General features: G+C 35.3%; 1 protein-coding gene across 13 annotated transcripts in view; it reads left to right on the top strand.

Annotated features, from left to right (window-relative positions):
* LOC111052229 (disks large 1 tumor suppressor protein) overlaps window positions 1-14,252 on the top strand; it is a 748,988-nt gene that overhangs the window by 332,238 nt on the left and 402,498 nt on the right. For all 13 annotated transcript variants that reach the window (XM_039432558.1, XM_039432554.1, XM_039432544.1 and 10 more), the window contains one exon: window positions 7,155-7,276. In XM_039432558.1, the coding sequence (XP_039288492.1) occupies window positions 7,155-7,276 (122 nt within the window). The remainder of the gene's footprint in view (window positions 1-7,154; window positions 7,277-14,252) is intronic.

Below are 14,252 nucleotides of genomic sequence, written 5' to 3'. Positions count from 1 at the left end.
GATGTATGCTGATGACACCACCTTAATTCAGTCAGATGTGAGCATAGAAAATATCAATAAGAAGCTTGATGGATCTTTGGTACAAGCTAAAACATGGTATTCAACCAATAAGCTTAAGATAAATGAAGAGAAAACGGAGAAAATAATATTTCAATTGGGACACTCAGCAGGTCTTGACAAAGAAGTTTTGAAACCAGTGAAACTTTTGGGTATAATCTTGGATGCTAAACTCAATTGGGAGGAGCATGTTGATGGTCTATGTAAACGCTTAGCCAGAGTAGTATATCTTCTGAGGCGACTGAAAAATTCTGTAAGCTCTGATACAGTAATGATGACATATTATGGTCTTTTTCACTCTCATTTGGCTTATGGTGTTAGAATGTGGGGGAACTCGACAACACACAAGAGAGTCTTCATATGGCAAAAAAAGCTATTAGGGCTATCCTAGACCTTCCCCAGAGAGAATCATGTAAGCCACACTTCATTAAACATGGTATTCTGACCTTGCCATCTTTATATATTCTATATAATGTTATGCATGTGAAAAAAAGATTACAGAACTTTCCCAGACACAGTGATTACCATACCTATAATACAAGGAATAAAGAAAACATTGTTACCCCTAAAATAAGACTGACCAAGAGTTTGAAAAGTCACATGTTTTTACAATTCGCTTTGTTTAATAAGTTGCCAGTAAATGTTAAAACCCTGCCTGTTAATAGATTTAAAAATGCAGTTAGTTTGATTTTAAAACAGAATGGTTACTATTCGGTCGACGAATATTTAAAATCATGATGATGTTTGGTGCTTTGAAATGTAGTAAATGTTAGTGTATAATCAGTAACAGTGTGGTTTTCCAGGTGTTTATCAAGTACCATACAAAAATAATAAGAATCACAGATTTTTATCCAGCAGTGATGGCTCATGTGATGGATGATTAATCATGTTTATCAATTTTTTCGATCCAGGAGTTTCCGAAGTAGTTGAAAATTCCAAACATGTATCTACTTGATCATTCATAGTGGAGATTAGATGTCTTCTTCCTCTAGAAATACTACTACAGCGCTGTTTTAAATTGTATCTTTTTGAAACTAATCCGGATTTATCGTAGCTTACATAACAAAAACTCTTGGGAAGTATCAGTTGTGGGCGCTCAAGGGGATTTCTTGATTTTAATTTTGCCAAACCGAGCTGCTCTCCATCTCTCATTCAAAGTTTTTCAATTATAATGTTTCAGAGTAGATAAAGTCAACAATACGTTGTGAATAATAAAATGCTCAGCCGATTCTCATCTTCGGTTCACTCCTCTTTCTTTTCTCTTCTTTGCCTCAAATTACACTAAATCGTCTTTAATAGAGTTGTTTCTTTCAAGTCTCATCTAATTTAGTGAGAGAACTTGCCAATGCCAATACAGAACTTACTTGGATAATAATACCACCATTATGATACGAGTAATATACATTAGAATGCAATCGAGTAATATCTATGATTAATGATATCTCAAAAAGTATGTTCATATTCACAAACTATAGGAATCCAATTCAACATTATTTGATTACCACTCCACTTTTGTTAAAATACTTTTCAAATTTTTATTCCTTCATTTAGGCTACTATGCTCTGAAAGTCCTCTAATCCAGGATAATGGATTCCAATGTGAAGTGAGGATTTGAGTTGTACCTTTGCTCACTCGAACGTTTGATCAGATTGATTTGGGAATAGGTTAATATGTCCATCACTAGATTACCGGCCAAAGCTTCTAAATTGGTGTTTTGGAGGAAATCGTTTGTTGAAGTTCTCAGAAATCTCTCAGCTTCATTTGACATGTTCGAACTTTATCGTCTGTACTCGACTTGATGATCTCTAATTTATTCCATTTAATGCCTCTTTATACTAGCACCAATGACCATCAAAAGGTCGATTTTGGGTCATAAAGGTACATTATTGGACAATAATCGTGTCACTTTGCAATTGCTGGGTTTAATACACAGTCGATGTATATGGTTTAGGTGCAATACTGGTCAAATTTATGTGGCTTAGGTGTAATATTCTCACACAGAATCGACAAATAGGACATAAGTACCTCAAAACGACTATCGATCGCATTGAGATGAGGAGAGGCTCGTTACTATTTGGCTCCGGCCGGAATTATTAACATTAACTTTACGCCCTTGCAGCGTGGTGATGGTGTCTAACCTCCAGTTGCAAATTATGGTCCCTGCAATCCAGACTGAGCCTATTATTAGCGTAATCATCAGATGATTGAGTCAATAGAGCCAGTGACCGTGAAGAGCCCACTGATCTGTGAACAACCAACCATTCAGCATCATTAGTCTCCCCCCCCCCCAACCTGCAGTGAACACTCCAGCACCCACATATATTAGCACTAAATGCACATGCGATCTTCGGAATATGTGCGATTTTAGAGTTTGGTTAATACGGAATTCAGCTTCCAGAATCTTTATAGCCTGTGAAATTCGTATTATTTGCTTTTGTGATTCATATAGCATTTCACGATACAAAATATGACAATATTGAGGAGGGGGGATGGATAATGTAATAATCAGTACTTAGCAATATGATATTTGATCTTGTTATGATATTATAATTATTATTCGAGAGCTGCATTCATATTTTCAATGCTGTACTTAGGAGAAGGAGTAGCATAGTTAGGTATCTGTAACATTTTCTGGTAATTGAGTCAATTTGCACAGAAAATTATGAACATGATAGGAATAGGAACTTATTTCCCATTACTTGAGCCACTTCAAAGCTACTTTAGTACTACTTTAGTACTACTCCCAACTCCATTTTAATTCCCAATCCGAATTTTCCAGTTTCATCACTCTTGTTATTATTATTCTTACTATCGCAACACTAATTATCCAATCACGGAAGCAAATTAAAAACTGTTCCAGTTATCATGAGATGGAATATCCTCAAGAATATTTGAGGAGAAATATATCCTCATGAATTTTTTAGAGAGTATCATCCAGAAAACTCAGAATACAATTTTTTCTTGAAGCCCTCTGTTAACTTGGTCCGACTCCTATATCTTTTTCGATTTCAAAACGTTGAATAATGATCCCTGGATTAATGACATGGTTCTGATTTTATTCAGGGAAATTCTTTTTGCTTCATAAATAGCTTCAAATTCCTGGAAGAAGATGCCTTCAACGAAAATACTTTCGGAGCAGGATACTTGAAGCAGGAGCTCCATTACTCGACTGTCTTCAGAGCAAACGAACGTTGCTTAGCAGTATTATTATATACAAATAAGTTAACATGAGGGAAGCTTTTAGAAAGTTTGGACGCAGCTCTTGGAATTATACGTATACATTGATAGATTGTATGAATCATAAGAATGAAACCTATTTCGCGTTTCATGAAGAAAAGTTGTGATTCGAGTTTTTGAATTAGATCACTGAAATGTTAGAAATGAATAAAAATACTACATATTGTTCAGCCACAGATGTATTGTAAATCGAGATACTGGTTTCGGTTGTCACAACATTATTCTTGTGTTTCATCTTATTGGTAAAATAATAGATAATGAGGGAATCATCAGCATGGACAACTACTACAATATCACACTACTACTCAGAAATAATCTTAAAATATGAAAATACTTTGAATGGAGAGTTTTTCCAATACCATGATTTTACTTGAACTTTAATTCCATGAGAACAAATTTTTTCAATGAAGGATGGTATTTTAACCTATGTATAGTATTTGGACAATTTGAAACTAAATTAGGAAATTGAAGAGGTTTTGGGCAATATCATGCTTTTTCTTTCCCGATAATTGTATTGTTTGTGCTAACCTAATAAATAGAGAAATAATTTCCCGTTATGACTCCTTATCTCTATTAACACATCATCTCCAGTAGATCTAATGCTTGTCTTAGATTCCGATTATTGTAAACGTATGTGATATTGTGTACATTGTCTATACTCTAACTGAAAGATCCTGGTCTAAAGTAATTTATTCGATCGCAGAATCACACAAATCCCTTCCATGAAATCCCTTACATGACTTTTCATTTGAATGTATGGATGACCGCAATCACAGCGAGAATAATTCGCATTTTTTATATGATGTATTAGGTACATTATGCTTACTGTAAGCATTATACTGATTATTATACTCATCCTCAATAGCGAATAACACTCCAATAGGGTGAAAACAAATAAAAAACACACAATAGGGTACTCCTTCTCTTATACAACTCTCTATTATACTTATCATCTATGGTTCAACTCAACTATCCTTATAAAAATTACAAAATTTTGAATTTTTCAACTCATATTGAGTGTGGGTAACACTTAACTATGATAACTAGTGGTACGATAACTAGACTTCTCATGATAACTTGTGATAAGTTTATCATGAGAGACAGCCTTGGAATCTCTGTTATGATGGGAAACAAACAACCGATGTTGGTTGGAAGCCCGTTGATGATATTGTGTCATATAGATGAGGCAGGTCTGAGGCTCTGCTGCTTCGACCTCCAAGTACTTATGAAGGTAGAGTGTTGACAAATCACCCAAGTTGCGTAACTTGAGGCATTAGCGGCATCTGTTGATGCGCTGTCAAGTCAACAAAACCGTAACTTTCACGGCAAATCAGACAGGCCGTTTTTATAGCGTAGACCTGCCTTCTGGCAAAGTGGTGTAGATGGCACAAGTAAGAGCGAGACGAGTCATTAAACCCCGAACCTCTTAGAATCTCTTCTCTCTTGGTTGCTTGCAATACAAAAAGTTATCTTTGTGATGTGATGAGTTATAGTTACGTTGCTCAAGTTTTGAACGCACTTGATTCATGCGTTCAGTGAACTATTCGTAAAGAATCGTCGATTATGGACTCGATTTATTAGTCTCCTATCACTAAACTTTAGTCTCCTGTTATATCTCCTTCTCCTACAAGAATTTTTATTTATGTTTATAATATGTGACTTGAGCTGTAGCGCCAAGGATTGAGTGAATAAGTGTGTGTAAAGTATCAAATTTGGGTAGATAAAAATCCCCAACCGAAATAGTAATAGGTCTGAAAATAAAGTAACTGGCTAATATCGCCAAATAGATAATAACTAAGATTAGATAGCCTCAGCTTGTTCTGGCTAAATGGTACAAAAACCTAAAAAGGATTTGAAGGAATTTTATTGCTCATAAATAGATTATTATATAAAATATTTGAAGATTGAGGTTAGGTACATGTATTCACGGATCGGTGACCTAGAGATCGATCAAACCGAGAAACGTAGAATCTGACCAAAACCCCTTGGCAGAGCTTTATTGCAATCAGATGGTGTGCAATGTGAAAAAACATCTGATCACGTGGCTAATTATTAGGTAGCATGGAATTAATATTAATGTATAGAATATTAGCTAGCATGTAAAGAGCATAACAAATAACCAAATAAAAATAATTTAATGTATTCAGGAAATAAGAGGTACCAGGCGCATGAATACCGAATAAAATTTGCATGCACCAATAGTAAAACGGCAGTTAATAGGCGGCAATTGTAGGCCAATTCAAAATATTTATATATATTTCTATAAATGTTCGGAATCTATGTTGAATTGTTGTATAGTCTATGTTATCGATATGGCTCGAAAGCAAAGAAATTATTAATCATACAATCTAAGCAATAATTTGATATTTTTTGTACGATCTATTTGAACCTAAATGGCGGAGGACTAAGATATTCAAATTTTATGTTAATTTGAAAGTCGGAAATAAGATTTATAAAATTGAGAAAGGAGAACCAGCACTCGCCAACCAAATGCCACCAGGAGAGGACCCCAAATATTTTAGAGCGTAGTACCTTGATAATGATTTTGTAAAAGTTAAAGTTAAATTAAATTATTAAATTTCTTAAAAGACTTCGTGATGCTATTGTGAAGCGGAAGTCATTTTCATTTTTAATTAAATTTATAACCCCTTGGAGGAGACGATTCCGGCTACCATATTCCCGGACCACATGGAGTTGGATCGACATCGGCGGCTTACAAGAAGATTTTCGACACGTGAGTGATAAATTTGAATTAGTGATGGGCGCCCTAGTGCTTCGAATTAATCTGATGATCAAAGCTAGCTCGCCGAAAGGGTTTTTATTATAAATTAAGAAATTAATAAGAGTAATACTTGCGCAAGTAAAATTTAGTATTAAAGGTATTTTATTGAAAGAAAAAGATAGATCAATATTTCAGAAATTTCTATTAAATCAAAGAAGTACAAAATCTAGGCTATTAAAACATATGCATATGATATTTAATTTTTGCAATATAATTTGCGATAGTTTATTATAGCTCTAATTCACTAGATGGATGGCTCTACCTATTCCGTCAGGTGCCGAATCTTGCACCCTGAGATAAAAATATATATTCGATACAAAGAAATCTACTAAGTACTAGAGATTTTTATATATATATATTTGGATTATTAGTGGCTAATTTATCAAGCTGATCTTAAAGCACACATTTTTAATTGAATTGTCCAAGTCGACAAGTATTAGCAAGCGCCTATCGCAGCTACATGAAAAAGAATGCATATGATTTTAAGATAAAGGCACATGGTAATGATTCGTGCCATAAATCTAGAATATAAAGTTTAGCCTGTGATATTTTATGATTTCAATATTGTTCTATTTTTATATTATATTTTTCTATCGCTCTTTATATATTTTCTGCCTCGATTTATTTTTTGCATTATTTGTGTAATATATGTATGAAACGTTTATGGTGTGCAATTTTATTTATTATTCCTCAACACTATTGTATAAGTATCATATTTATATATATTTATTTTTTATTGAATTACAAGAGTTATAGGGGAAGCCCATACCTAGGCCTATCAAGATTTTTTAAGACTGAATACTATTAGAAAACCACGACCTAATTATATAATTATATCAAATCTCATGCTTTACCGACTGATGCCAAGCAGGAGGCTAATCGTTATTTAAATATAAAGAATAACGTGACATGTGTTAGTGGATAGAGACGTAAGGCTGCTTATAGAAACGAATTGAGAGGCGTTTTGAAAGGTCAAAGCACTTGGATGAACTGTAGCTCCAAGGATTTAAGTATTATCTCTCTTATAATCCATTAGATTTTTCAAGTAGCTAATTCATACATCTTTGTTTGTTTCTAGATATTCAAGAATTCTACGAGCTGACACTTCTCGATGACACGAAATCGATTCAACAGAAGACAGCTGAAACTATAAGAATAGCGAACAAATGGGAGTCCAATGACGGTCCCATCACCAATGATGTAAGTGAAATGCACACTTTACCCACTCTCTCACTCTATTTTCATGTTGTATATACATTATCATGAGTATGATATTTTATAGGACTAATCAGTATTCACATGAACTTAGTGTTTCATCTTACAGTATCATGAATATTTTGATAACGACTTATCTGATTGTTGACTCAAAACATATTCCATTACTATATTGGTGCATACACGTTTGTTATTGAAATTATATTTTCACTCTCAACGTCAAACAACAACAAACCAACTCTACAGAAAACACGTCCTTCAAGACTCAAGAGACTTTAATCTCTACTTTCTTGTAGAAACGAACATAATTCCAGCGACAATGAACTGAACACTGGAAATTTATTGAATATAAATTACTGTATTTCAATTTATCATCTCGGGGATGATTGAAATAGGAAACTGAGTAGGTTTCATGTATACCATAAATTTAAAAATAGAAAGAAAAAAGTAAAATCTCATTACCCTTTTTGAATTATTCAATCATGTGCACTTGAAAATGGCATCAATGTTGAAACATGTTTTGATTAAATAATTCAAAAAGGGTACTGAGATTTTTATATTTTTATTACAAGTAGCCCTATACAGAAAAGAGACCATAAATTTATACTGAATTCTATTCATTTATTATTTTTACAAGAGATGACTGACCGGGAGAGAAAAACTAAGGATACTCCTTGTACTATTTCTCTCCCAAATTTAGATTACATTCTGAAAGTTCGGAAAAGGGTTATGATTTCACTCTTCTGAAATTTAGTCCATTTTCACTTAAAAACAAAAAAATCAAGAATTTTAAATTTTGACGCTTAAAAACCAGATAAAACACAAAAATATTAAATTCTAATCACCATTAATAATTGAAAATTTCTTGTGTAATTTTACAAAATAATTTAGAACCAGAAATCCATCATTAAATTAGAAATTAAAAAACTATCATTCAACAGAGTACCTGCTTCTGGATTAGACGGATGAGTGGATAAATTCTACAGTACATTTTTGTTTTTAATGTTATAAGAATTCTCAGAAACGAGAAAAAGCCGTTTAAAAATAAAGATGTGAACTGTGCTGGCGAACGAACATAAATTTTACAGTTGGTGAAGTTGATGAGAATCAAAGAGCATTATGGTAAAGTGCTACTCGCTTAGTAATAACGAAGATGGACTGGCGAAATAGAGGTGAATTGAAGAGGAGATCGAGAAAAGGAAGAAAACGAAAGAGGATGAGGTTGGGGAGGAAGAGTCGATGAAATCTTTCAAAGCGCCAAAGGCTTGCCTGTGAAATTCATATAAAAATGTGTGCGGAAAGAAACTAATTCTCAGCTACTTCGCTGAAGCAACCGCTGTTGAATGGGAAAAAAAACTCCAGAAACATTTTTCCACGTAGTCACGCGGGAGCTTTTCACGTTTTTCTATCACTTTTCCAGAATGTTACTTTCATGATCTTCACCTCTAGAATTCATTCTCTTCAAAATCCATTATCTTTTTATAACATTCTGTCGTCTCTCATTTTTATCTACCATTTAAAATCAAAGCTACTCTGATGAATTAGATGATTTTACTCAGTGCAATAATTGTTTAACAACTTCATTCTTCGATGATGGAAAAATTATTAGTCTTATTCGTTGGGATTTGTTGACTATATATTCTTCTACTCAATGAATGCAAATCTTTATTCTAGAGATCATTCAGAATTACACAATTTCCAGAAAAGTATCACGTAGTCAAGCCCAAAACTGTTCCAATTCCAATTTCCACAACAGTCTGGATATAGACTACTGATTTTTATTGAATTCTTCATACAATGTCCTGCAGTCTTGTATATGAATTCTCGTTTTCTATAAAAAGTCATTTTGCAAAAATCAAATTATAATAGAATTGTGGTTTCAAATCTTGAAATATACATCCAGCGCAAGATTCTAGATAATGAATTATTGACAAAAAATAATGTTGAAATAATAACTATGAATGATGAATTAGAAATTCTAAAGATAATAACAACATTCTACACGGTTAATTACCTCCTACAATCCTTCCAATCCTTTCCTTTCTAGCCTGATTGCATTGAAAAATGTTAATCCATTGCTAATATTGTCAATATTGTGTTTGATATCTGCAACAGATAATATTAATATTCCCAGATTTCAACATAACATTTTACCAATGTAGAGCGATGACGAATGAATAACAACACTTTTGGATTAAAAAAAAAACAAGTTGTTTCAAAATACTTCCAGAGTGATAGTAGGCAGGAATGTTAGGAACAGAGGAACCTGCTGTGCCCGAGTGACATCACTTGGGCCTTCCACTGTAAAAAAAGATGATTGGCTGAGTGGGATTACAATGATTTGGCTTGATTGTCAGTCGCTTTATTGGATACCGAGCAGCGAGCAGTAGTTGTTGTGCCATAGACGAGTTGCCATTGACGTGACAGCAGCGTGGATTGTTTATCTTGGCGGCGCGCGCTTGTGTAATTGATCGAGAGAAATGCAGTGTGAAAAGGCCGGACCCGGCTAATGGTTCAGGTAGTCAACTGCCGTAAATCCTGCTATTATGTTGACTGCCGCTGCTGCTGCTATCAGCCACCGGATGAACTGGAAACGAGGCCTGTGATTTGCTGAACTGGTGATGGGTTGATGTGATGGTGTTATTTATCCCGCGCCCTCAATAGCGCCGACATTATCGTTGCGGAAGAAAGTCGTTGGTGATATCAGCAAATGAATTAACGCTGTGATCAGTGGCGGTCAACTCTGTTTTGGGTGCCTGTGACGCCAGTGTGCGAATGACGAGATGTGAGCGAGCAGGATGAGTGCTGGAGAGAGAGACTATTGAGCGAAAATTCGAGTTAGGGGTGGAGAAACATTGTTTATGAAAGCAGTAGGCCGATTTATTGTGTAAGGCCGGCAGTTTCTATAACTTATACATATGTAAAGTATCATGAAGCATAATATTTTAATGCTTGACAATATTTTATGTAGATCAGCAATCACGTAATAAAACATATTTTATGTAAGTGCTTCATCGATAATATTGGAAGCGATGGAACTCTTGCCATCAACTCAAGCCAGAGCTTCACTTGCACTTTTAGTTCATATATCTACTCCAAAATGCTGCATTTTCATCAAAGAATTTAATTCAATCGTATTACGCCTTAATATTGCAAACTGTTTACTAGTCATATACCCCCTTCACTTTTTTCAAGATCTATCTTGGAAATAACTGAGGTTAATGTATTGAACAGGACGAGATGTAGTTATTCATGACTTTGTACGATAACTGCAGTATTATGTTGGGCTTTACCGGAATGGGCATTTTCCTGGTATCACGCTCATGATATTCATTGTGTTCAATAAAGTTAGTTTATTACGTAGGGTTTTCTCTGATTGCGAAACTTGTCGAGATAGGAAATGTTTGACTGTCTGGATTGGATGTCTAACTGTCTTTTAAAATTGCAACTTGGGCAGATGGCCTTAATGCAGGGTATCAATTATTTGCGATTTATTTCATAGAATTTCCAAGCTAGTGTATATTTCCAGAATCAGCCTCCCGGATAGCATTGATCTGAGAACAAAACCATGTTGGGTCCACTTATTAAAAACCATATGTGGTAGGGTAAAGCTTCAGGGATGGTGGCATATAAACAATATGATTGACAGATTTGTTGGGTAATGGTTAGGTTGGGTCCAGTGGAGCGTGGTGAGAGATGGCTGCTGAATATGCATCGGAGGCGGCGAGGCGTCAGTGATCGCCCAAGGCTAGCCCCTCATGGTTAGTCTGCTGATGGATAGTCTGATTTTCATGTAAATCCCTGTCGACGCTGCCTACATGTAAATCGAATTTAGGATTTCGAGCGTAACAAAAACATACACAGATGAGAATTCCATGCGCGCATATTTTTCTCCAGGTTAGTGTATGAGTGAGGTGCGAACGAAATAATTCTGCTGAAGAGTGTGACAGCTTTTTTAGCCAGCCATTACAAAGGTGTCGATTGTAATGCCTCCTCCGGGATGTGAGAGCGGAGCCGTGTTCCAGGCTGCAGCTCTGTTGACTGTGCTTTCCAGTGCCACCTGTCTGCTCCTGTCTCCTGTCCACCGCACGCGTTAATCCCACCTTCACATTCAGATATTATGCCTCGTGCTACTGGTGCTGTTATGTGCTATGTAAGCTAGAGAACGCTCTTGCCAAACCGTTTACATTCGCATCGCCGAGCAAATCTAAATGCTAACATCTCCATCGCAGCTGTCAGATTCCAGCTAAACAATATATCGGATAACAGTACCACGTCGCAATAACTCGCAGTTGGATTTCGGCTGACAACTGTCACTGAGCTCCCTGTTTCTCTCCCAATCACTAATAATTAACATCAGGAAGAAAATTATGAATTGATTGATATAATAACCTGTCCATTTGAAAGTAAAACTGTAATATTAATTCACTTGAAATAATGAATTGGTTCCGATTGCAGTTTGATGATGATGTAATGAACTCAGATACGGATAGAGTACAGAGTGCAAGTAGAGCAGAATTTTGAATAGAGCAATATTCCAAAATGAATGCTGTTGACTTCATGACATCCATTTATCTCAATGACACATATATAATCGCTGACAATCGATGTGAAGGGCAATAATAGCGAGAATAGATAGGGAATAATAACTGAATATCCTGCGCCTTCTTTTACTGTTTCTCTCTATTGGGAAATACATGTAAGCACAGTATTTCCACATTGACGGATAGGGATTACTTTCTTGGCTTGATTGGTTATCATATTATTATATTGTTCCTGAGATAATTTGGTTTGGGAATGACCACGGTATTCAGATGAGAACGGTAGGGGTCATGAAATTTGTACACAGTATCCAGCCAGCTAGATTGCGTCATCGCCACCAACCGAGGTTTTTAACACCTATTGACAAATTATGAAACTTATTTGTTAAAAACAGATGATTGGATATGAAATGACGTCAGCTACACCAGAAATTTAGCACAAACATGCGCGTGACACCTACCGTCTTCTTATATATAACGTGGATAATGACTAGAATATTATTAAATAAGACACCGAGTAGAATGTCATACAAGTATTCAATAAGAAGACTCTTAGAGGAATTGTAGTTCTTCAAAATATTTACGAGTGCAATAGTTTTTATAGTATAAATGCATCAATTTCGGATTGAATTGTACTATAATTAGAACGCAATGCGTGAGTATCTACTAGATAGTTTGTTGTATTTTTCTTTTGGAATTGAAGTGAATTGAATTGAATTGAAAAACCCTTTTTCCATAACCATGCACAGGTACATCAGGAACAGTTCAAATATAATACAAACAAACATAACATATAAGTGGTAGAAAACAGTCTTGAACCTCTTATAGAAATAGCAAAAAGTAATAAACTACAGTCATGGTAGTGATCTGTAAACTCTTTTAGGGAGTACAGAGACAATGATATTGAAGATTCCTTGAGATTTTTACTTAATTTTTTGATATCCTCTATTGCCTGTGATTCTAAAGGCAGAATTGTGAAGTATTGATTATGAATGCTTGCCTTGTTCTCCTCCTAATCCTTCCAACGCATTAAACAATTTGACATCACTTGAGATGATAATTTAGCGTTGGAATTCATACTCATATTTTCTTAGCATCTAGCGTAAAGATTCTTGTGAAAACGTTTATGTTGGTGAATTGAGGAATGAGCCAGATACTCTTTGTAGGCCTGGAGTCCAGCAAGAGTTTCAGGGATGTTGGATCCTACGATGTAGCGCATTTGTGACTAATAGGCCTTAGCTGGGGCCTAGAGGAGCCACAGATTTTGTCATCTGGGAGAGGATATTGAAGGCGTGTCGAAAGAAGCAATTAGCTAAGTGCGTTAATTATATCACATTGCTTGAGCGCCGTATTCAGAAGTGATAAGAACTAAGTTCAGCGTGGCGAATTTCTTGGGCCTTAATAACCGTCGAAAATTAATCTAGCCTTAGGCATCAGGCTACCAAACCCTCTTCTCTGCTGCGTGTATTGGTTTTTCGCCCTGCTATGTTGTCTGCTGCTTTCATCAGTTTAACATCAAGAGTTTCCACGATGAGCACGGCTCAAGTCTGCAAAACTTGAAATAAGTGATGCAATGTTATTTAGTTTCTTCATTATCTAGTCCATCTCTTGTTAGTTTCTCCCTGGTCTTTCAAACTCCTAGTATCATTAGTTCCACGATCAGAATTTATACTTGGCAAAGAATAAACAATCAATGTATAAGTTTTCTTTGCTTCAGTATCTCTAGATCTATACGATCAAAACTCATACTCTTGACAGTTGTTATGTATATATTTGTTATTAATATATGTATACAGTTGTTATTAATATATTCCAACAATGTGCAGGAATGAAAGATCTAAATACTCTGCTCGATCACTGAATAATATCATTATCTGAAAGATATATCATTCCTAATGATTAGTCATCATTCGAAAGTACTTGAAGAGTATTATGCTTGAGCATTGAAGTTCTAGTGGAGCTACAGTTTCCAAATTACTATACAATTGCATTCATTAGACTCATTAGATGCTCTTCATTCTGCTGAGGCAACTAATATTGCTCCCTGTGTTAATGAAAGCCTATTGGTTGCAATATGGATAATGTGTCACATAAAAGCCATACGCAGTTCTCAGTCCTATGCGTGCATGTTCGATTGCCGAATTTCAATTCGGTTCGAGTAATGATTGGAGTCGAAATTAGTGGCAACGTCTCTAATTATAGGGGCAGCGGCCTCTATACCCCTATAATTAATTTCGGGCTTTTGCGAAATTCTTTGATAAGAACAACATTCGACTGCTCTGGATAGTGCCCAATCCAATGCATCATTCAATGCTTCTCTGATGTTTTGAATAGATGACGAACACATCAGTTGAAATCAACTCTGATTGTATTCAAATTTCAAACAAAAGGCCCCATTGAAAGGGGATCCAACTCTTAAT

The sequence above is a fragment of the Nilaparvata lugens genome, chromosome 1, assembly GCF_014356525.2.
Source record: "Nilaparvata lugens isolate BPH chromosome 1, ASM1435652v1, whole genome shotgun sequence".
NCBI classification, from domain to species: domain Eukaryota; kingdom Metazoa; phylum Arthropoda; class Insecta; order Hemiptera; family Delphacidae; genus Nilaparvata; species Nilaparvata lugens.
Note: the sequence above shows the minus strand (reverse complement) of the source record. Positions and strands in the feature narration are given on the sequence as shown.